General features: G+C 47.7%; 1 protein-coding gene across 5 annotated transcripts in view; it reads left to right on the top strand.

Moving 5' to 3' along the window:
* Nucleotides 1–22,773, top strand: part of R3HDM2 (R3H domain containing 2) — a 1,111,447-nt gene that overhangs the window by 597,977 nt on the left and 490,697 nt on the right. For 3 of the 5 annotated variants that reach the window (XM_069230789.1, XM_069230790.1, XM_069230788.1), the window contains one exon: nucleotides 7,067–7,312. The exons of 1 other annotated variant lie outside the window; for it this stretch is intronic. In XM_069230789.1, coding sequence (XP_069086890.1) covers nucleotides 7,067–7,312 — 246 coding nt within the window. Of the gene's footprint in view, nucleotides 1–5,896; nucleotides 5,999–7,066; nucleotides 7,313–22,773 lie in introns of all 5 variants that reach the window. One more of the 5 variants, XM_069230792.1, reaches the window with a different exon arrangement.

Genomic DNA, 22,773 nt, shown 5'->3' with positions numbered 1-22,773 from the left:
GTGGCCTCACTTAGGCATCAATAAAGCTACATCTGGCAGCAGTAGTGTCATACACTACCGGCACATCCACAGTAGTAAAGAGATTCCCAGAGGCATCAAAAAGTGGCACCACCAAGATCAGCAACAACACCTTTGTGGAACCTGAACACGGTGTTAACGCAACTGATTACAGAACCATTTAAACCCATGCAGACATTGGATCTAAAGTCACCCACCCTAAAGACAGCATTTCTGATAGCGATCACATTGCTACGCAGAATTAGTAAATTGCAAGCTTTAACAGTACAGGAACCATAGTTACAGATACACAAGGGCAAGGTAGTCCTTAGGACTAATCCTCAATTCTTATCCAAAGGTAGTAACACAGTTCCATGTTAATCAAAGCATACTACTACCAGCTTTCATCCAGGAGCCAAAAACACAAGCAGAAAGGGCCCTCCACACTTTTTGACGTTGGAAGGGCTTTAATGTACTACCTACAGTAGACCAAAGCATTTCATAAGGGAAACCAGCTTTTCTTGTCATTTGCCAAAGCAAACATGGGATCGTCAGTATCCATGGCAACCACCGCCAGATGGATCGCTGCCACCATCCAAATTTGCTGCACTAAAGCTCGGAAACCTCTAACTGCGCGACCCAGAGTGCACGCAACCAGAAAGAAAGACGCTGCACTGGCGTATCTGGCAAACGTACCTATAGAGGAAATCTGCACTGAAATGGTCATTGCTGCACATCTTTGCAAAAAACTACTGTGTGGACATTCAAATGAACAAGGAAGCATAAGTAGGACAGAAGGTACTGCAACACCTATTTGCCAACTCATCCACATTACACCACAGCCAGCCCAGAGAAAAAGATACTGCTGTATAATCTAATGCACAGCATATGAATCCGGAAAAGGAGTCATGCTGCGAAACGAAATGGTTTCTTAACTACAGAAGTAGTTCTGCAGCTTGAGGAGTTTTATGGATTCACATGCGACCTACTCACCTACTCAGAAATCGGATAAGAAACAAACAGGTTGGAGGACCAAAAAAAAAAGATTTTGAAGATCGAGACCAAGCACAGGAACTTCTGGAGAGCCGTCTGATGTCACACAGAGGATGGATTAAATTACTAAATCATGGTCGACAATGCCACGAGGGAGGTGGGGGAGAGAAAGACTAGATCCCAACTTTCTGGACCCAAACACTGTATGGCGGAATAATGCACAGCATGTGAATCCAGAAAACTCTTAAAGCTGCAAAATTACTTCTGCAGGTAAGAAACCATTTCATTTCATTTCCTTTCACCCCAAGGTTCCTTTCAGTTGTTTGAATAGTACAATTTTTAAACAGTTACATTTGTGTTGTCCCCAATAATAGGGCTTCCACCCTATAAAATTAATCTCATGAACATTTCAAACTTACCTAAAGAGGAAGTTCAGGTTTGTGAATGTATGGGGTTTTTGAGGATGGGGCAGTGACTATTTGTAATAAACTGAATAGTCAAGCAACAGAAAGCAAACGTTCAAAGTACTGTGCAAAACTGTTTCAAGTTAGGCTTCTGTACATATGCTCCTTGAGGCCTTGAAAAATCCTAAAAATGTTACTAGATCTGCAGGTTGAGTAACTTGAATCATCTACTCGACCTAACTGTAATGTTCTTGACCCGTAAATGGGTCTCAAATAGTGTGATCCTAGGAAAATATTTTATTTTACAGTCTCACTTCTCTTCATTCTCACGAGTGCACCTTCTAGTATGTGACTTCAACTTTTCTGCAGTACAAAAAAAACCTCTTTGATTAAATAGACTAAACATTTGCTCCATATATACTAAGAAACTAACCCATATATACGGTACATTTGATCCATGACTTGCCTCTTAGTTTACTGATAGCATTGCCATAAGGGCAGGAGTGTTTTAGTTTGTTTGAATACTCACTTTTAATAAATATTACTAAAACATGATGTGATAGCACATTGTCATTTACAGATGGTAATTTTTCCACAACATGTCCAAAAACCTTTCCACTTACTTGCAGATTTTTTAATAAAACTATAGTGTATTAACAATAAGCTATGAAAATTGGATTTCAGAAAACGTATTAAGCATTTGCACATCACCAAGGTAAAGAGTTCTGATTTGTCTTCATCCTATTAAAATATTTTTTCATCACACAAGTACAAAAAATGGGCTTTCACAACTACTGAAATATATTTTGAAATGTTTATACAGTTGACTTAATTATTTAAAAGTTGTGTGTTAGCAAAACCTACGCTCTATAGCCTTTCATTTCACATACTTTGTACAGCAGGTCAGACCTTACGAAATCTTGGAACTCTGCAGTCAGAAGTAAAATTAATTGTAAGAAGACAGACTTTTGACCTCTGTCTCTAAACAGAAAGCATATATGACAAGATACGAAGAAAAGTTAAAGGCGTATTTATTGCTCCTTCACTTTCTGACTGAACAGAACACCTGTTCTTTGTCTACTTGCCGGAAGGGGTAACTAGGTCCTAAAAATAGCTCGACCTAATAAAAAAAACTCACCATAGCGAGTAAAATTTTTTAGGCCTGTCATTATTTTCTGCTATGGATATGCAGAGTGTACTCCTAACTCAAGCTCTGCACTATGCAGTTTTTGTCGGAGAAATCTTTGAGCCCGGAGTCAGAAATGCTGAGCTTGCGGAGCCTGGAACTGCCTAAAACACTTAGAGTAGAATCCATAGAGTTTGATATGTGTTTATGATGTCTGAAGCAGTATTACCTGCCTTTTCAATTGGATTCAAGACACCTCCTGTAATGCCATTGACACCATATCACTGGAAGTATCTCCTTCTACGTAGGAGAAGCATTGTGACAGGTGGTGATTGCTTTCACTTGTGAATCTTGAGTAATTCTGCTGCAGTCTGGGATTCTTGTTTTAACTAACATTTTTATTTCCTATTTTTATCTTCCCTTCTCCTGCCCTTTTGTTCTCTAACCAACCACTTTAATTGACCCAACTGCCCCTGTGCTTTTCCTCCATTTCTTGTGTCCTCCCAATCACCCTGGGACCTCATTCCTGTCCCCTTGTGACCTCCCTCCTGTCTCCCTTTCTTGCCTCTTGTCCACACTTTTTCCTCCCCATGTATTGCATCCTCCCCCTTTTCTTTTTTGCTCCTTTCTATGTCCTCATTGGGCTATTTTCCATGCCCTCTTCTGGCTCTTTTCTATGCCCTACTCTGGCTCTTTTCCATGCCCTCCTCTGGCTCTTTTCCATGCCCTCCTCTGGCTCTTTTCCATGCCCTCCTCTGGCTCTTTTCCATGCCCTCCTCTGGCTCTTTTCCATGCCCTCCTCTGGCTCTTTTCCATGCCCTCCTCTGGCTCTTTTCCATGCCCTCCTCTGGCTCTTTTCCATGCCCTCCTCTGGCTCTTTTCCATGCCCTCCTCTGGCTCTTTTCCATGCCCTCCTCTGGCTCTTTTCCATGCCCTCCTCTGGCTCTTTTCCATGCCCTCCTCTGGCTCTTTTCCATGTCCTCCTCTGGCTCTTTTCCATGCCCCCCTCTGGCTCTTTTCCATGCCCTCCTCTGGCTCTTTTCCATGCCCTCCTCTGGCTCTTTTCCATGCCCTCCTCTGGCTCTTTTCCATGCCCTCCTCTGGCTCTTTTCCATGCCCTCCTCTGGCTCTTTTCCATGCCCTCCTCTGGCTCTTTTCCATGCCCTCCTCTGGCTCTTTTCCATGCCCTCCTCTGGCTCTTTTCCATGCCCTCCTCTGGCTCTTTTCCATGCCCTCCTCTGGCTCTTTTCCATGCCCTCCTCTGGCTCTTTTCCATGTCCTCCTCTGGCTCTTTTCCATGTCCTCCTCTGGCTCTTTTCCATGCCCTCCTCTGGCTCTTTTCCATGCCCTCCTCTGGCTCTTTTCCATGTCCTCCTCTGGCTCTTTTCCATGCCCTCCTCTGGCTCTTTTCCATGCCCTCCTCTGGCTCTTTTCCATGCCCTCCTCTGGCTCTTTTCCATGCCCTCCTCTGGCTCTTTTCCATGTCCTCCTCTGGCTCTTTTCCATGTCCTCCTCTGGCTCTTTTCCATGTCCTCCTCTGGCTCTTTTCCATGTTCCATGTCCTCCTCTGGCTCTTTTCCATGTTCCATGTCCTCCTCTGGCTCTTTTCCATGTCCTCCTCTGGCTCTTTTCCATGTCCTCCTGGGGCTCTTTTCCATGTCCTCCTGGGGCTCTTTTCCATGTCCTCCTGGGGCTCTTTTCCATGTCCTCCTGGGGCTCTTTTCCATGTCCTCCTGGGGCTCTTTTCCATGTCCTCCTGGGGCTCTTTTCCATGTCCTCCTGGGGCTCTTTTCCATGTCCTCCTGGGGCTCTTTTCCATGTCCTCCTCTGGCCCTTTTCCATGTCCTCCTCTGGCTCTTTTCCATGTCCTCCTCTGGCCCTTTTCCATGTCCTCCTCTGGCCCTTTTCCATGTCCTCCTCGGGCCCTTTTCCATGTCCTCCTGGGGCCCTTTCCCATGTCCTCCTGGGGCCCTTTCCCATGTCCTCCTGGGGCCCTTTCCCATGTCCTCCTGGGGCCCTTTCCCATGTCCTCCTGGGGCCCTTTCCCATGTCCTCCTTGGGGCCCTTTCCCTTGTCCTCCTGGGGCCCTTTCCCTTGTCCTCCTGGGGCCCTTTCCCATGTCCTCCTGGGGCCCTTTCCCATGTCCTCCTGGGGCCCTTTCCCATGTCCTCCTGGGGCCCTTTCCCATGTCCTCCTGGGGCCCTTTCCCATGTCCTCCTGGGGCCCTTTTCCATGTCCTCCTGGGGCCCTTTTCCATGTCCTCCTGGGGCCCTTTTCCATGTCCTCCTGGGGCCCTTTTCCATGTCCTCCTGGGGCCCTTTTCCATGTCCTCCTGGGGCCCTTTTCCATGTCCTCCTCCGGCTCCTTTGCATGTCCTCCTCCGGCTCCTTTGCATGTCCTCCTCCGGCTCCTTTGCATGTCCTCCTCCGGCTCCTTTGCATGTCCTCCTCTGGCGACCTTTCCACGTCCTCCTCTGGCGACCTTTCCACGTCCTCCTCTGGCGACCTTTCCACGTCCTCCATGGGCGACCTTTCCACGTCCTCCATGGGCGACCTTTCCACGTCCTCCATGGGCGACCTTTCCACGTCCTCCATGGGCGACCTTTCCACGTCCTCCATGGGCGACCTTTCCACGTCCTCCATGGGCGACCTTTCCACGTCCTCCATGGGCGACCTTTCCACGTCCTCCATGGGCGACCTTTCCACGTCCTCCATGGGCGACCTTTCCACGTCCTCCATGGGCGACCTTTCCACGTCCTCCATGGGCGACCTTTCCACGTCCTCCATGGGCGACCTTTCCACGTCCTCCATGGGCGACCTTTCCACGTCCTCCCCGGGCGACCTTTCCACGTCCTGCTCTTCCGTCTTCCCTTGAACTCTCCCTCCCCTTTCGTGAACTGCCTTCTCTTTTCCCCTTCATTCCATGTACTTCCTCCGCTTCTATCCCTTACAACAACCCCTTTCTGTCCCTCCCTATAACCCCTTTCTATCCCTCACTCAATCCTTTTCTGTCCCCCCACTGCATCCCCTTCCATTCATTCTTTCTCCCTTCCATTTCCATCTCTTCCCTCTTCCTTCCTTTTGCTGACCTTTCACTCTCTCCCTCCTGCCCTTTCCACTCACTATCCCTCCTGCCCCTTTCCCTCCCTGACCCTTGCACACATTTCCATTGTTGTTCCTCCCTCCATTTTTGTCTCTTGCCATCCTGCCCCTTTCCTTCCCCTTACCATTCCAACCATTTCCAAAATCCCCCCTCCTTTTGTCATCTCATCTAATCCTTTAACCCTTTCTTTATTGCCTCTTACCTTCGTTACCTCTTGCCCCTCATGCTGTCTTTTTGGTGAACTTCTCTGCATGCTTGCTGGGCTGGTCAATAGCCGGTGCAAGCTCTGCAGCCTTCGCCGCAACCTGTTCAGTACACTCCAAGCTCTTGTCCCCAAGTTCTCCTTCCAGTTTCTCCTCCCCAGCAGTACAATATGGTACATCTCCTCTATTCCTTATTGCTTCTTGGTCTGTTTGCATGCGCTTTGTGAGCTTTGTTCAGTATGTGGGGCCTGTTTCTGGCACTGTCAATCAGTGTGAAGTGCAACTGGACTGAATAGATTTGAAAACTTTAGTGTGGCACATCCTATTCATGCATGTTTTGAAGGTCTGAATTGAGTCACGCTCACTGTCACTCTTCCACTACAACCATGACTTGCATCACTTTTTTACATTCCAGTCCTGAGAGCCATGCACAGTTGTAACACTGAACTCTAATCCACGGTGCAGCTAATTCTGCCTCCCCACCACTACTCTGCTTTTGGTTGCCCCCACCTTACACTTACATCATGTACCTAAATTCTGCAGAACCTTCTGCTATGGTACAATTCTGTACTTTGTTTGCCCAACCAGCACACACCCCTACCATGTGCCTCAATCAGTCTCTACTACATGTCCTGCTGTTCCAGAACTACAGTACATAGTACTCTGCCAGTGAACTTCATTTCGACCTGCAAGATTCTTTGCTATTCCGTTACCTGGGCACCCACTGCACCTCAGACCTAACTTGCAGTAACCATGTAATTATGGATTGTGGTCCATACTCAACTCATCCAATGCCACTGGGTTACTGCACCTCATTGTGACCTTTCTTCTCCTGCTTTGCCATTACTCTGGGCCTACCTACTTTAACTGGTACACTTCTGACATCGAACAAGCTGCACTACTCCATAAGTCAGACGCAAGTCCATGTCACTTAATAACTTGATTTAACTGTTCTTTTCGAAATACCCTCCGTTCACAAGTAGACATTGCCTTTCGTCACCCAAAAAGCTGATGGCTTGAGCCGAAACCTGGATGGGGTTGTGCTCTTTCTCATTGGACATGCATGATTTCCTATGTAGCAGGTGCTGTGGTGACTGAGATGTGATGAATGGTGAAAACCATGTGTGTCTTAGTCATTTTACATAACTCAAAGGTACTGCATGGCAACTCTGGGAATAAGGCAGTTATGTTTTTTTGTTTGTTTTTTACTGTTGGCTTTGTTTTCCTGCCCCCACCCATAGTCTGATGATCACATCAGCAACCACTTTGGACAGATGAGCCTCAGTCGTCAGGGATCTACAGAAGCTCCTGATGCATCCTCAGCCATGTACCCAACACCTCTCATGTCCCAACATCCACCGCAGACTGGATTCATAATGGCGTCTACAGGGCCTGCCATCCCAGGCAGCAGCTACCCAGCTTCAGCACATCCTTCTTCAACGCAGCAGGTCCTTCCACCCCAGGGCTACATGCAGCCACCGCAGCAGGTTTGTCAAGAAGCCCATGTACTCTGTATTGGAAACAAGTAGACTCCAACAGTGGCCATGTAGACTCTCAGAAGAGATTCTTTGCTGTAACTGGGGTTTATAAGATTTGGTGTGGTGAGCATTACATCTGCAAATCACATAGCTTATTGTAAGCATCTATGATGTAAAATGACTAGTTGCTCTTCCTCAAACCATGTTTACCAGTACCCATTGCTAATATATAGAGAGCATTGTCTTTGGTTCCATGCTTGTTCACTTCTTGACTTCGCTTTGAACCTGACAGTGGTTCTAGTAACTGCTGAGAAGTTATTTTATAATACTTTATTGTACTCTCCTTATTCATGCGTTGCGAACAGTGCCACCCATGCAAAAGGCAGATGGTTTCACTGAGACATAGTCTTTTTCTGCCTTGCCATCTGTTTCATTTGTTGCAGCCGACCTGCAAGACCTCCAGTCATTTCACTTAGATCACAGATCTATGACATGCCTGCCACGTAACAGAGAATGTTAAAAGAATGACTCCCTACCTCAAACTATTAAATATGGGGAGTGATACCCTTCAATGGTTCTTGCTGGAGCTACCCAGGTTGTATCTTCTAAGCTCCGTTATGGAAAAGAGAGCTCAAGGTACAATGAGTCATTTGTAACAAGTTGGAATGTGGGGTTTGAGAATGAAGTTAAGGTGTAGAACAGTAGAGTTGCTTCTTTTAATAAACAGTGCCACCGTAGTTTAGAAAGGCCATGTCCTTGACACTAGGTTGAAGTAAAACAAATCTGAAGTTGCAAAGTCCAAGGTGGGATGTCAAAAGGCAGCAACATGAACACGGTTGTGGCAGTGTTCCGTGAGGTCAATGAAAGTGATAGTTTGATTCAGACATGAGGACTAATTCCATTTGTAGTGGTGAGGTCGTCATAATTTCTTTGTCTAGACCACTATTACATCTCGCACAAAAGCATATTAGCTGCTGTTCTGCTATTGCACGTGTCACAAATCCTGAAAACCCAGAGCAGTTGGGATACATGAAGTACTAACCCACATATCCTCACTTCCTTTGTTTCATAACAATATATGCCTTCGTTAAAGTGATATTGTCAGGAAGACTTATGTGCCTAGGATATATTTTTTTTATTCTGTTCTGTTTGAATGAAGTTCATTTGCAGCATTGTGCTGCCATAGGGCTTCCAAAATATCCTGTCTTGCATCCACGTTCAACATACGTTTGACATGGAGTAATTTCTCATGTTTCATGAATAAAAGATGCTTTTCACTCTTGTCACACTCTGAATGCATCTACACAAGTTGGTGAAATTAGGTATCTACCCTGTAGCCCTGTGAGTATCCAGACTTAATCCAAGGACATTGTTGTGGCCCACAAAAAGCACGGAATATCCCAAAAATTGGCTTCCTTCAGGTTCAACTTTTCCCATGTGTGGTCCAGTAGGTATGGTCCTGTCTGTCAAGAATGCTGCTTTCTATGTATGGAACAGCCAGCTGCTGCTGTAAGTTCTTTGACATTTTCCTATTTTGTTTTAACAGTTGTTCCCTACTCTCCAGCTTCCACATACCTTTTGGAAGGTTGTTAGCAAATGCTGCTAGAGCTTTAAAAATGCCATTGCAGCTGAGGGGCCTTAAATGAGCAGAATTGTCTTCAGAGCTTTCTTAGAATACAGGAGGATGAGATACCTAAGTGCATTAACAGGCCTTTCCCTAGTTGGGACTGTTGATTGGTTTTAAGAGCACCTAGTCTGAAGTTGATGGTTCTTAGATTTAAATGTCCCTGGTGGCAGTGAATAAATGTGGTGTTTCACAGGCCCATCATCGCAGGTCAGTTGTGGTGTTTGTAGGCTCGCCACATAACTGTGACATTGATTCTGACTTATGAGGTGAGTCGAAAAAGGTGTTTTAGAAGATTTATAGTAACACACTCACCAAACCTACCAATGATGTTTCTTACATTTGGAAACAAATAAATCTGATACTCTGCCAACTTTGTATTTACAAGAGAACTCATAACAGTACATAAAAGGACGAGTGAAAACTGATTTTACATTTATGTGTATGTGTGTAAAAACCTTCTGGTGGTTGCCCTTAGGTAGAGTTAGGACCTAGATTCCATAATAAGAGTTCTTTTTGTTTTCTCCATAAGTTTCCCGCCACCTGACGAATCCATTAAATTTTCAGTCGGTTAAGCTGCTGTTTTTAAAGTTTTGGGGTGATCTGTGAAGTAGGGGCTGAAAAAAAGGGGGGGGTCTGAAAACGCGTTTTTCCAATTAATTTTTCCATAGAGTCTTTAGACACGTCTACAGTACAAACCGCTGAATGGAATTACACAGAATTTGGTAGGAAGCTAGATCTTGGTGCGCAGATTGTGCTTTTTGTGATTTGGTGTAAATCCGTTTAGTAGTTTCAGAGTAATTAGAGATTAAATAATATAGATATCTAGGGACGTGGATCCACCTTTCCCTGTACTGATATTTGATTGACTGTCAACACTTCAACAAGGCAGTGTTGGCAGCCATCTTTGGACTTGGCTTGAGCAGAGTTCCACAAACGTTAAAAAAAAAAAAAGGGCCAGGGTAAGGTCACTCTGAGCCCCTAGCCTTGATCTAGGGGTACCTTAAGGACCCCACCAGGGCAAAAAAGCATTTAACCAAAAAAAAAAAAGAACTCTGTCTCCCACCCTTTTTTAATTTGGCCCCTGGGTGGCCCACGTCTTGGGAGACTGAAAAAGGAGCGGGCATTTAATGAAGGCTGGGCCCCAGGGGATGAAGTCCCTGGGCCCGAGATCTGCCCAGGGAGGGTGGCCACATGTGATGTCATCAGTGATTTCACTGACCATGTCATGAGTGATGTAATATGTGTAGTCATAAGCAGTGCCTTGCGGGGGCATACATTATAGTTGGCTCAGGTAACTCTATCTGCTGTATTTCACTGGTTTTGTACAAGTCAAATGTGAGCCTAACTATAATGTCCCTGTAGCCCTTTTTTTTTTTTTTTTTTTTTTTTTTTTTTTTTAGTGAATATGTATATCTCTCCCATTCCTGAGACTTCTACTTGACACTGCAAACCCTGTTGGTGGGGTGGCAGTAGACTCCCATGTGTAATAGCCATACTTCCCAAAACAGTTGATGGGCTTCCTTTAATTAGGTATTTATTCATCATGTGCAAACAAACATACGCATTTTGGCTACACACCTTGATCACTGTGTTTGTGTTGTGCATACCTTCTCTTTTCAAATACAAAGTTTTGCGTATGGAAAAAGAGAAAGGTTCAAAAGGAATACAAAAGGAATACAAAATGAATACAAATGTTTCAGCCTTCTTGGCTTGAATAAACTAACTGGGATACGTATACTATTGCTACACTAAATAAATTACATATAATTGATAACACTTAAAATTTTGTTGTTTTATAATGATTGCCACACTGATTTCAGAAGTTGCACAGTTATGTTACTTCAAAGAAACGTCTCCACTCCAAAAACAAAATATATATACATTTTAATATTGCACATTTATAAAGTGCTGTTGCTTGCTAAAGTTGGAATTTCACTGATATATTCATCAATAGTTACTTATATGTCAATCAGACCCATAATGGGCCTACATCTGCTGCTCTCTATCAGTTTATGCTAACAGTCTGCACAGGAACAATATGTAAGATCGCATATGTGGCTGTAGACACAGATGCTCTGCATACTCCTACCATCTAGTGTTGAGTCCAGAGTGGTGCAGGTGGTTTTTCTTAGAAGGAGTACTGTGAGTCACAATATCGAGTGACTCATGCTCTCAGTGATATTGCACATGGGATTCGACTCCTTTGTTGGATTTTCTCTCCACCGTCTCGTTCGGACGTGTGTGCCTCTGCTTTGTCTTTCGACTTTGGTTCAGTTTTTCAATCTTGTAAGGAAATGCCTCCTTGGCATGGTTACCCCCTGACTTTTTGCCTTTGCTGATGCCAAGTTATGATTTGAAAAAGTGCTGAGGCCTGCTAATCTTTGTTTCCACAATTGGCACATCCTGGCGTCCAGGTAAATCCCTTGTAACTGGTAACCCTGCTACCAAGGGCCCTGATGCCAGGGAAGGTCTCTAAGGGCTGCAGCATGTCTTATGCCACCCTGGAGACCCCTCACTCAGCACAGACACACTGCTTGCCAGCTTGTGTGTGCTGGTGGGGAGAAAATGACTAAGTCGACATGGCACTCCCCTCAGGTTGCCATGCCAACCTCACACTGCCTATGGCATAGATAAGTCACCCCTCTAGCAGGCCTTACAGCCCTAAGGCAGGGTGCACTATACCATAGGTGAGGGCATAAGTGCATGAGCACTATGCCCCTACAGTGTCTAAGCAAAACCTTAAGACGTAAGTGCAGGGTAGCCATAAGAGTATATGGTCTGGGAGTCTGTCAAACACGAACTCCACAGCACCATAATGGCTACACTGAAAACTGGGAAGTTTGGTATCAAACGTCTCAGCACAATAAATGCACACTGATGCCAGTGTACATTTTATTGTAAAATACACCCCAGAGGGCATCTTAGAGATGCCCCCTGAAACCTTACCCGACTACCAGTGTGGGCTGACTAGTTTTAGCAGCCTGCCACACACCAGACATGTTGCTGGCCACATGGGGAGAGTGCCTTTGTCACTCTGTGGCTAGTAACAAAGCCTGTACTGGGTGGAGGTGCTTCTCACCTCCCTCTGCAGGAACTGTAACACCTGGTGGCGAGCCTCAAAGGCTCACCCCCTTTGTTACAGCACCCCAGGGTGCTCCAGCTAGTGGAGTTGCCCGTCCCCTCCGGCCAAGGCCCCACTTTTGGCAGCAAGGCCGGAGGAGATGATGAGAAAAACAAGGAGTCGTCACTGGCCAGTCAGGACAGCCCCTAAGGTGTCCTGAGCTGAGGTGACTCTGACTTTTAGAAATCCTCCATCTTGCAGATGGGAGGATTCCCCCAATAGGATTAGGAATGTGCCCCCCTCCCCTCAGGGAGGAGGCACAAAGAGGGTGTAGCCACCCTCAGGGCTAGTAGCCATTGGCTACTAACCCCCCAGACCTAAACACACCCCTAAATCGAGTATTTAGGGGCTCACAGAACCTAGGTAACTAGATTCCTGCAACCTAAGACGAAGAAGGACTGCTGAGCTGAAAAACCTGCAGAGAAGACAGAGACACCAACTGCTTTGGCCCCAGCTCTACCGGCCTGTCTCCCCACTTCAAAAGAACTGCTACAGTGACGCGTTCCACAGGGTCCAGCGACCGCTGAAGCCTCAGAGGACTACCCTGCATCTAAAAGGACCAAGAACTCCCGAGGACAGCGGCTCTGCTCCAAGAAAGAAGCATCTTTGCAACAAAGAAGCAACTTTCAAAGAACACACATTTCCCGCTGGAAGCGTGAGACTTTGCACTGTGCACCCGATGCCCCCGGCTCGACTTGTGGAGAACCAACACTACAGGGAGGACTCCCCGGCGACTGCGAGCCCGTGAGTAGCCAGAGTTGACCCCCCTGAGCCCCAACATCGACGCCTGCAGAGGGAATCCAGAGGCTCCCCCTGACTGCGTTTGCCTGCTTCTTAGAACCCGACGCCTGGTAAGGACACTGCACCCGCAGCCCCCAGGACCTGAAGGATCCGACCTCCAGTGCAGGAGCGACCCCCAGGTGGCCATCTCCCTTGCCCAGGTGGTGGCTACCCCGAGGAGCCCCCCCCTTGCCTGCCTGCCTGCATTGCTGAAGAGACCCCTAGGTCTCCCATTGGACTACATTGCAAACCCGACGCCTGTTTGCACACTGCACCTGGCCACCCCCGTGCCGCTGAGGCTGTACTTTTTGTGCTGACTTGTGTCCCCCCCGCTGCCCTGCAAAACCCCCCTGGTCTGCCCTCCGAAGACGCAGGTACTTACCTGCTGGCAGACTGGAACTGGGGCACCCTCTTCTCCATTGAAGCCTATGCGTTTTGGGCACCACTTTGACCTCTGCACCTGACCGGCCCTGAGCTGCTGGTGTGGTAACTTTGGGGTTGCTCTGAACCCCCAACGGTGGGCTACGTTGGACCCAACTTTGAACCCTGTAGGTGGTTTACTTACCTGCAAAACTAACAAACACTTACCTCCCCCAGGAACTGTTGAAAATTGCACTGTGTCCAGTTTTAAAATAGCTTATTGCCATTTGTGTGAAAACTGTATATGCTATTTTGCTAATTCAAAGTTCCTAAAGTTCCTAAGTGAAATACCTTTCATTTAAAGTATTGTTTGTAAATCTTGAACCTGTGGTTCTTAAAATAAACTAAGAAAATATATTTTTCTATATAAAAACCTATTGGCCTGGAATTGTCTTTGAGTTTGTGTTCCTCATTTATTGCCTGTGTGTGTACAACAAATGCTTAACACTACCCTCTGATAAGCCTACTGCTCGACCACGCTACCACAAAATAGAGCATTAGAATTATCTATTTTTGCCACTATTTTACCTCTAAGGGGAACCCTTGGACTCTGTGCATGCTATTTCTTACTTTGAAATAGTACATACAGAGCCAACTTCCTACAAACCTCCTTTCTATTCTGATGGTATTGTATTTGAGCGCACTTTTCCTATCTCAACTGTCTCTGCGCTTTTGTTGATTCGAGCTTTGACCTACCGCCCTTCGGGGTGCCAGCGCCCACCTTGGGCCTATCTGCCACATGGCTCTGGCACCAACAGGAATGGAACCCTGAAGGAACAAACTCCATTTTGCTTCTGTCCTTGGTGCAGCGCGAAGTTCCTGCACGCCCATCAACGTCTCGTGTGCAACCTTTGCCTCTATCCAGGCCACCGTGAGGCCGACTGCGACACCTGCAAGTCATTTTGATCTAAAAAGACTCTTCACAACCTAATGGGCTCGTCGACTGGAAATGGCTCAGAAGGCACCTGACGACACCCTGGACCTCTCTAGGGAAAAACTCACTCAGGAGGAAGCCTTTTTGATCCAAGACCGTTCCGAGCCAGATATGAAGTTCAACATCGAGAGCCAAGAACTTTCCTCTGCCCAGGGCTTGAGTGCTGTGGCCCCTGCTCTCCCACAGAAACCCTTCACTAAGGCCCTACAGCCTATTATAGAGACGCCGGATCGCCACTGCCATCCGGGCATGGGCAGTTCCGAAAGACTGTTTCAGCTGCCTCGCCTTCTGGCTTGGCACCGATCATGACCAAAGAGGCTAAAGCATCAACATCTGGTTCAACCTTGACTACCTTGGACCAAGAGTTTGTTTTGTTGTTAATCCGAACTTCAGGACTGATCTGGCAGCCGTCAGCTTCTGAAGCACAAATCTTTGGCGCCAAATCCTTCGGAAACCAAAAACTTCAGTATCCAGGGATTCAGGCCAGTCTTCCACCTGTCCTTCTGTAGTCTAACCTATTCTGGAAAAAATGGATGCTAGACAGTACAAACTCCAGATTAAAGAATGCACCGGTGGCATTATAAGTACACCTTCCTCTCCTGTGCTACTAAAGAGGTAACTGACTTTCGAGGAGGCCTTAGATGTTCCTGTTCCTCCAAAGAGGAGGACAAGGCTACTAGACCACCATGCCCAGTCTTCTCAAAACCTTCAGCTCCTCTTCCTCCACCCCCTTCCCCACCTCCACCCCCTTCCCCACCTCCACCCCCTTCCCCTCATCACTCTCTACCTCAGTCACCCATATAAGAGGATGACACACCTCAGGGGTCACCACAGTCTTACCCTGAGGGTTTAGGGGGTTCCTCCTTATGATGCAGACCCATGGGGTGCTTATGACACTGATATCTGACCTGCTCACCCCTCCCCTCCAGAGGACACTTCCTCCTAACAGGAGGAAGTTTTTAGGGCAGCTGCATTCCATCACGTAGAGTTGCACAAAGAGCCCATAGAACAAGACTTTTTGTTTGACATGCTTTCCTCCGTGCATAGGGACATCCAATATCTTCCTATGCTCCCTGGTATGCTTAGACATCTGGAGGGCATTTAAGGAACCTGTGCACTCCAGGGTGATCACACCATGGGAAGATAAATATTAGACTGCCCCTTCTAACCCACTTTATATAAGGGCACAGGTACAACCCAATTCTGTAGTGGTACCCGTAAACGGGCTTACAGCCAAAGCACTGGGAACTCTCCTCCCCAGAATAGGAGAGTAAAAGAACTGATACTGTAGGAAAGTGTGGCAGTGCAGGCTGCAAATCCTTGATGCATTATCAATTCTCAAGCCCTTTTGGCCCGATGCGATCGGGCATTTTGAGAGGAGATGGAGGAACTTCTACAATACCTTCCCAAAGAGCTCCATAGACGGGGACAACAAATTGTCAAAGGGCCAAATTATCATCCGGTGCACCCTTGATGCAGCAGACACTGCAGCCCGAGAGATTAATAAAAGTATCCTTTTTGAAAAGGCATGGCTGGCTTTGGGGTTCCAGCTTAAATCCTGAGGTGCAACAGGCAGTTCTGAATATGCCTTTTGACAAGGAGCACCTGTTTGGACCACTGGTGGATACCACACTTGATAAGATGAATAAGGACACTGATGCCGTCAAGGCCATCGGTGCCCTCCAAACTCCCACACAGAGGAACTCCTTTTGTCACCCAGGGTACGCGGGGGACATTAAAGTCCTTCACTACAGAGGCTTCCACGTCACACTGCAGACAACCCCAGACTTCTTACAGTAGAGGCTACTTCAGAGGCTCCTACAGGGGGTCTGTAGGAAAGTGCCTCTTTTGACATGTTCACCTGCCGCCCCCCCCCCCCTCTCCAAACCATACCCTCACTTTTTGCCTGGTTTATGGTGTAATTTTGACTAAAAGGGCACTGGGTTCCTGATAGCCAGGTCCCCAGTGCCAGATGCCTTCCCCCACCAAACGTGCACAGTTGTTTTTCCTACCTAGGGTCTGGGGTACTTAAGAGAGTCCCTAAGTGCTGCAGCACAAATTATGCCACCCTAAGCAACCCCTTACCAGAACATGACAGGCTGCTGTTGCAGGCTATGTGTCTTGGTGCAGACAAAAGTGAAAATACAACATTGCATACAGCTGGTGTGCCATGTCCCCAAACATCGCATGCAATGTAAGTAAGTAACCCCTCTAGCAGGCCTGGCAGCCCTAATGTAGGGTGCATCATATTACGTGTGAGGGCATATCTGCAGGAGCTGATATGCCCCTGCTATGTCTTTGTTGATTCGCAGGCACAGTAAGTGACCAGGGAAGTCATTTTAAATACATGTGCTGGTCACTGGCCAGTAGGAGTTCCCCAGCTACATGATGACTTCACTGAAAATAGGGATCTTTGGAATCAGCAACTCATATTGGTGAGCCTATGCTGATGTCTTTGTTGGATTCACAAGTACCTGCACCCGGAGGGCACCTTAGAGGTACCCCCTGAAAACCTCCCAGTTACTGGTGTGTTCACTGATTGGTCGTGACCAGTTCAGCCACCCTAGCCATGTTTCTGACCCCACCTCCCAAGGTGAGGGCCATTACTCTTGAGGGCCAGAGACAAAAGCCTGCACTGGGTGGGGGTGTTAACTCCTCACCCAGACATTCCAGTACTGGAAGCTTCAAAGGCCTAGCCGCCTTTGTAATGCCACATGGGTCTCTCCCGATGGTGGAGATGACTGACCCCACTTTTGGCTGCAGAACAGGTGGCAGAATTAGGCAGATTAGGAGGTGTGCCCACTTCATGGCAGTCCTACCCCTAAGGTGGACGAACTGAAGTGGACACCCCTTTTTAAATTCTTCCATCTTTGTTTGGAAGGAATTAGGCCACTAGGGTTGGAGTGTGTAGTCACCCTAAAGTTGGACAATCCATTAGCTGCCACTTAGGGCTACTTGTACCGCCCCTAAATTGAGTATTCATTTGACACCCTCCGACCCCTGCCCTCACCACGCCTTCAACAAAGCAAGCTCCATCATCCCCCCAACTTCGAATGATCGTCCACAGCTCCTTCGAGACCGCCACCTTCTCCGAAAGCTGGAAGTACGCCGAAGTCAACGGCCTGCTAAAGAAACCCAAAGCAGACCCAAAAGATCTCAAGAACTACCGGCCCATCTCCCTCCTCCCCTTCCCGGCGAAGGTAATTGAGAAGATAGTCAACGGTCAACTGACCTGCTTCTTTGAAGACACCACCACTCTGGACACATCTCAATCCAGTTTCTGTAGCAACCACAGCACCGAGACCGCCCTCATCACCGCCACCGACGACATCAGGACCATGTTAGACAGAGGCAAAACTGCGGCCCTCATCCTCCTAGACCTCTTGGCTTCCTTCGACACTGTCTGCCACCACATCCTATGCACATGCCTCCACGACGCAGGGATCCACCACAAAGCCCTGGACTGGATTACATCCTTCCTCTCCGGCAAAACCCAGAGAGTCTGCCTCCCTCCCTTCCTATCTGAAGCCACTGAGACCATCTGCGGCGTTCCCCAAGGATCCTCCCTCAGCCCAACCCTTTTCAACGTCTACATGGCACCGCTCGCCAACATCGTCTGATCACACAACCTCAACATCGTCTCCTACGCCGATGACACCCAGATGATCCTCTCACTCACCAAGGACCCCACCACCGCCAAAATCAACCTCCACAACAGAATGAAGGCCATCACCAACTGGATGGAGAGCAGCCGCCTGAAACTGATCTCAGACAAGACGGAGATCCTTATCCTTAGCTCCAACCCCTCCGCCTGGGACGATTCCTGGTGGCCGGCCACTCTAGGAACCGCACCAACTACCAACGCAACCTAGGATTCATCCTGGACTCATCGCTCACCATGACCCAGCAAGCCAATGCCGTCTCATCTTCCTGCTTCAACACCGTCTGCATGCTCTGCAAATCTTCAGGTGGATCCCCACCAAAACCAGAAGGACGGTCACCCAGGCCCTCATCAGCAGCAGATTGGACTACGGCAACGCTCTCTACGCTGGAACCACGGCCAAGCTCCAGAAAAGACTGCAACGTATACAGAACGCCTCCGCACGCCTCATCCTCAACATCCCACACTGCAACCATAGCTCAGCCCACCTGAGAGACCTACACTGGCTCCCCGTCAACAAGAGGATCACCTTCAAGCTCCTCACCCATGGCCACAAAGCATTCCACAACGCCAGCCCTGCTTACCTCAATGAACGAATCAACTTCTACACTCCCAACCGTCAACTCCGCTCCGCCCATCCTCACCCTCACCACCCCCTGCATCCACTGAACTACAGCCAGTGACAGATCGTTCTCTCACCTCGCCGCCAAGACCTGGAAGTCGTTCCCCGTCCACCTACGACAGACCCAGGACCTGCTGACCTTCAGGAAACGCCTCAAGACATGGCTGTTCAAGCAGTAGCATCTCTCCCCCCTCACTCCCCCCCCCCCCCCCACTTCAGCGCCTTGAGACCCTCGCGGGTGAGTAGCGCGCTCTACAAATTAATGATTGATTGATTGATTGCTACTGTCAACCCAAATGTATTAACCCTATGAAAGCTATTGTTCAAGAGATTGTTCATTTGCTTCATTTACAAAAAGCAATTCTAGCCTACACTTCCATTCACCTACATCTTGCAGTTATAGCTGCCTATCTACAAACCAAACAACACATTCCCTTGTTTAAGATCCCAGTCATTAAGGCTTTCACGGAAGTTCTTAAATAGGTCATTCTACCTAGAGATCCCCCTTTACCATTGTGAAACTTAAACATTGTCCTTACGGGACTCATGGGTCCTCCTTTTGAACCACTCTATTCATGACCTCTTCAATACCTTTCTTGGAAGGTAGTTGCCATCACATCACTCACGTGTGTCAGTAAGCTCCGGACACTACCTTTGGAAGAACCTTTCTTCCAGATTCATAGGGATAAAGTAGTCCTTCGCACCAAGCTGAAGTTCCTACCTAAAGTGGTTTCTCATTTTCACATAAACCATTCCATTGAACTACCCATCTTCTTTCCGCCACCTGACTCTGTTGCAGAAAAAGAGCTCTCCACATTACAGATGTTAAAAGAGCACTCGTTTTACATTGACAGAACCAAAGAGTTTAGGAAAACTAAACCACTCTTTGTAACTTTTTCACTACCACGTAGAGGCAGTCCAAGATCCCAAATCTGGTATAGAGAGATGGATAGTTAAATGTATACAAACTTGTTATGATAAATCTAAGAGACCCTTACCTGTTACTACTAGAAAAAATGTGCTACTATGGCCTTGTTTGGAAATATCCCTAAAGCTGACATTTACAAGGCAGCTACATGGTCTACACCACATACATTTAGAAAACACAATAGTGTGGATGTACTAGCACACTAACAAGCTAATGTAGGTCAGGCTGTGCTGCGAACACGTTTCCAACAATAGCAACTCCTATATGCTAGCCACCGCTTTTATGGAGGGCCTGCTTTACAGTCTATGCAGAGCATGTGTATCTACTGCCTCATGTGCCATCAAACAGATTATTACTCTGGAAGCATCTGTTTGTTTCATATAGTGATGTAGATTCACATGCACCCTCCCTCCTCCCCCAGACACCTGTGGCTGTTGCAGTTATAATATATTTTGTATAAATTTGCACATATATCTTTTTTTGCATGGACATCTCTCGCTATACTTTCCTTCCTTACACTTTCTCACCTGCCTATGGGAAAACACTCTTAATAAAGTAGTCAATGCCCATGCGCAATATCACTGAGAGGAAGAGTTGCTCGATCCCCTCACTCAAAACGGTTCTTCACAGAGAAAGAACCTGCACCACTCCGAACCCAACACTAGATGGCAGGAGTATGCAGAGCATGTGTGTCTACAGCCACATATTGTGAGAAGGTAGCCTCTTTCTAGCATGGCTAGCCCCATTTTTGGACTGTTTGTCAGTGTGTTTGTGTCACTGGGATCCTGCTAGCCAGGACCCCAGTGCTTATAGTTTATGGCCTGTTTTGTCAGTATGCTTGACTGTGTCACTGGAGTCCAGCTACCCAGGACTCCAGTGCTTATGCTCTCTCTCTTCCCAAATTTGTCACTACATACTGGTAACTCAGTATTTCAGCCCAAATTGGCATACTGGTGCCCGCTTATAAGTCCCTGGTATATGGTACATACGTACCCAGGTCATTGGGGTTCCAGGTGATCCATATGGGCTGCAGTATTACTTTTGCCACCCTTAGGGAGCCCATGCAAAGGCTTCTACAGGACTGACTTTGTAGCCTGTGTCAAATGATGCATGCACCTTTACACAGCCATTTACACTGCACCAGGTCACTTATAAGTCACCTATATGCCAGGCCTTCCAACCCTTAAGGCTGGGTGCAAAGTACCTGTGTGTGAGGAAACCCCTGCACTAGCAGAGGTGCCTCCACATCGTCCAGGATCATTTTCCCACACTTTGAGAGTGCGGCGATGCCATTTTACGCATGCACTGGACATAGGTCAATACCTAGGTCCAGCTTCACAATAGTAACTCTGAATATGGCCATGTAAGGTGTCTAACAACTGGGAATTGTACCCCAATACTGATTCTAGTATTGGTTGTACAATCCCATGCACTCTGGGGGCTCCACAGTGGACCCCCAGTACTGCCATAGCAGCCTTCTGAGGTTTTCCAGGCAGCCCCAGCTGCTGCCACCTCACAGACAGGTTTTTGCCCTCCTGTTACTTGAGCAGCTCAAGCCCAGGAAGGCAGAACAAAGAATTTCCTTTGGGAGAGGGATGTTACACCCTCTCCCTTTGGAAATAGGTATTACAGGCACGGGATGGGTAGCCTTCCAGAGCCTCTGGAAATGCTTTGAAGGGCACAGATGGGTCCCTCCTTGCATAATCCAGTCCACACCCGTTCAGGGACCCCCAGTCCCTGCTCTGGCACGAAACTGGACATAGGAAAGGGGAGTGACCAGTCCCCTGTCCATCACCACTCCAGGGGTGGTCCCCAGAGCTCCTACAGAGTGTCCCTGGGTTTTGCCATCTTGGATTCCAAGGTGGTGGTGCTCTCTGAGAGCATCTGAGTGGCCAGTGCCAGCAGGTGATGTCAGAGCCCTCCCCTGATAGGTGCTTACCTGTGTAGCTGACAAATCCACCTCGCAGGGCTATTTAGGGTCTCCCTCCAGGGTGTTTCTTCAGATTCGGATTAAAAGACTCCAGGAGGAATCCTCTGCATCCTTTACTTCATCTTCTACCGACGGAACCGCAGCTGAACCCTCTAGGAACTCTACAAACTGCAATAAAGAAGCAAAGACTACGACTTCAACATTGTATCTTCAGTTCCTGCCAGCAACTGCAACTGTTTCTAGGTCGTGCATGCTCCGAGGACTGCCCGTCTTCAGCCTGCACCAGAAGAACCAAAGGAATCCGGTGTAGTGACGGAGTCACTTCCCTGCTACAGTTGGCACCTCTCTGCAGCGACGACCGTAGGCGCGGATCCCCTCTCCAGACGACAAGCGTGGATCCAGCAACACGGGTGGTGGACTAAAGTGACCCAGACAGTTCCAGGGTGCAGCTGTCCAACTTTGGTGAAGGTAAGAGCTTGCCTCCGCACCCAAGACAGTACCCCCTTCCAAAAAGTTATTCGTGAACAACACAGCTTAGGCCCCAGAACTCCATCCTGCGACGCACAGCTTCCTGAGTGGTTCTCTGGTGACATGGGATCCCTTTGTGTTGTTGCGTGGGCCTCCATTTGCACCTTCTTTGACTCCTGTGCACGCTGCCTGGTCTTCTGAGGGCTCTCTGAGTTGCTGAGAGCCCCCTCTGTCTCCCCCTCCTGGGTACAGGCCACCATGTCCCTCCTGGTCCCGGGCAGTCCCATTTTCCGTTAACCGCGAGTTTTGCGTGTGCCAAGGCTTGTTGGCAGAATCCAGCAACACAAACCAGACTGCAATCATCCATCCGGCGTGGGACATCTTCTGCACCAACCAGGAACCCGCATCTGTCTTCTTGGGTGCATCACCGACTTTGTCTTCTCACTGGTGGTTCTTCTTCTGCACCTTCATCCGGGATAGCAGGGGCTCCTGTTCTCCCTGGACCCTTCTGTGCTTCTTGGACTTGGTCCCCTTCTTACACAGGTCTTCAGGTCCAGGAATCGATCGATGATGCCTTGCAGTCTCTTCTGGTGTTTGCATAATCTTCTGTCACAACTTCTTCTGTGTTATAGGAAACTTAATGTGATTTACTCCTGATTTCCTGGGCTCTGGGGTGGGTTCTATTACTTACCTTTGGTGTTTTCTTACACTCCTAGCACCCCTCTACACACACTTCACTTGCCTAGGTGGGAGACTGACTTTCGCATACCACTATTTTAGTATATGGTTTGTTTTCCCCCTAGGCCCATTGCAACCTATTGTGATTTTCACTATTTGCACTGTTGTCTGTTTTTACAGCTATTTCAACATTCTAGTGTGTATATACTGTGTATAGTACTTACCTCCTAATGGAGTATAGTCTCTGAGGTATTTTTGGCATTACGTCACTAAAAATAAAGTTCCTTTATTTTTGTAACCC

This window comes from Pleurodeles waltl, chromosome 4_2, assembly GCF_031143425.1.
Source record: "Pleurodeles waltl isolate 20211129_DDA chromosome 4_2, aPleWal1.hap1.20221129, whole genome shotgun sequence".
NCBI lineage: Eukaryota > Metazoa > Chordata > Amphibia > Caudata > Salamandridae > Pleurodeles > Pleurodeles waltl.
This window is presented reverse-complemented; position numbering and strand designations above follow the sequence as displayed.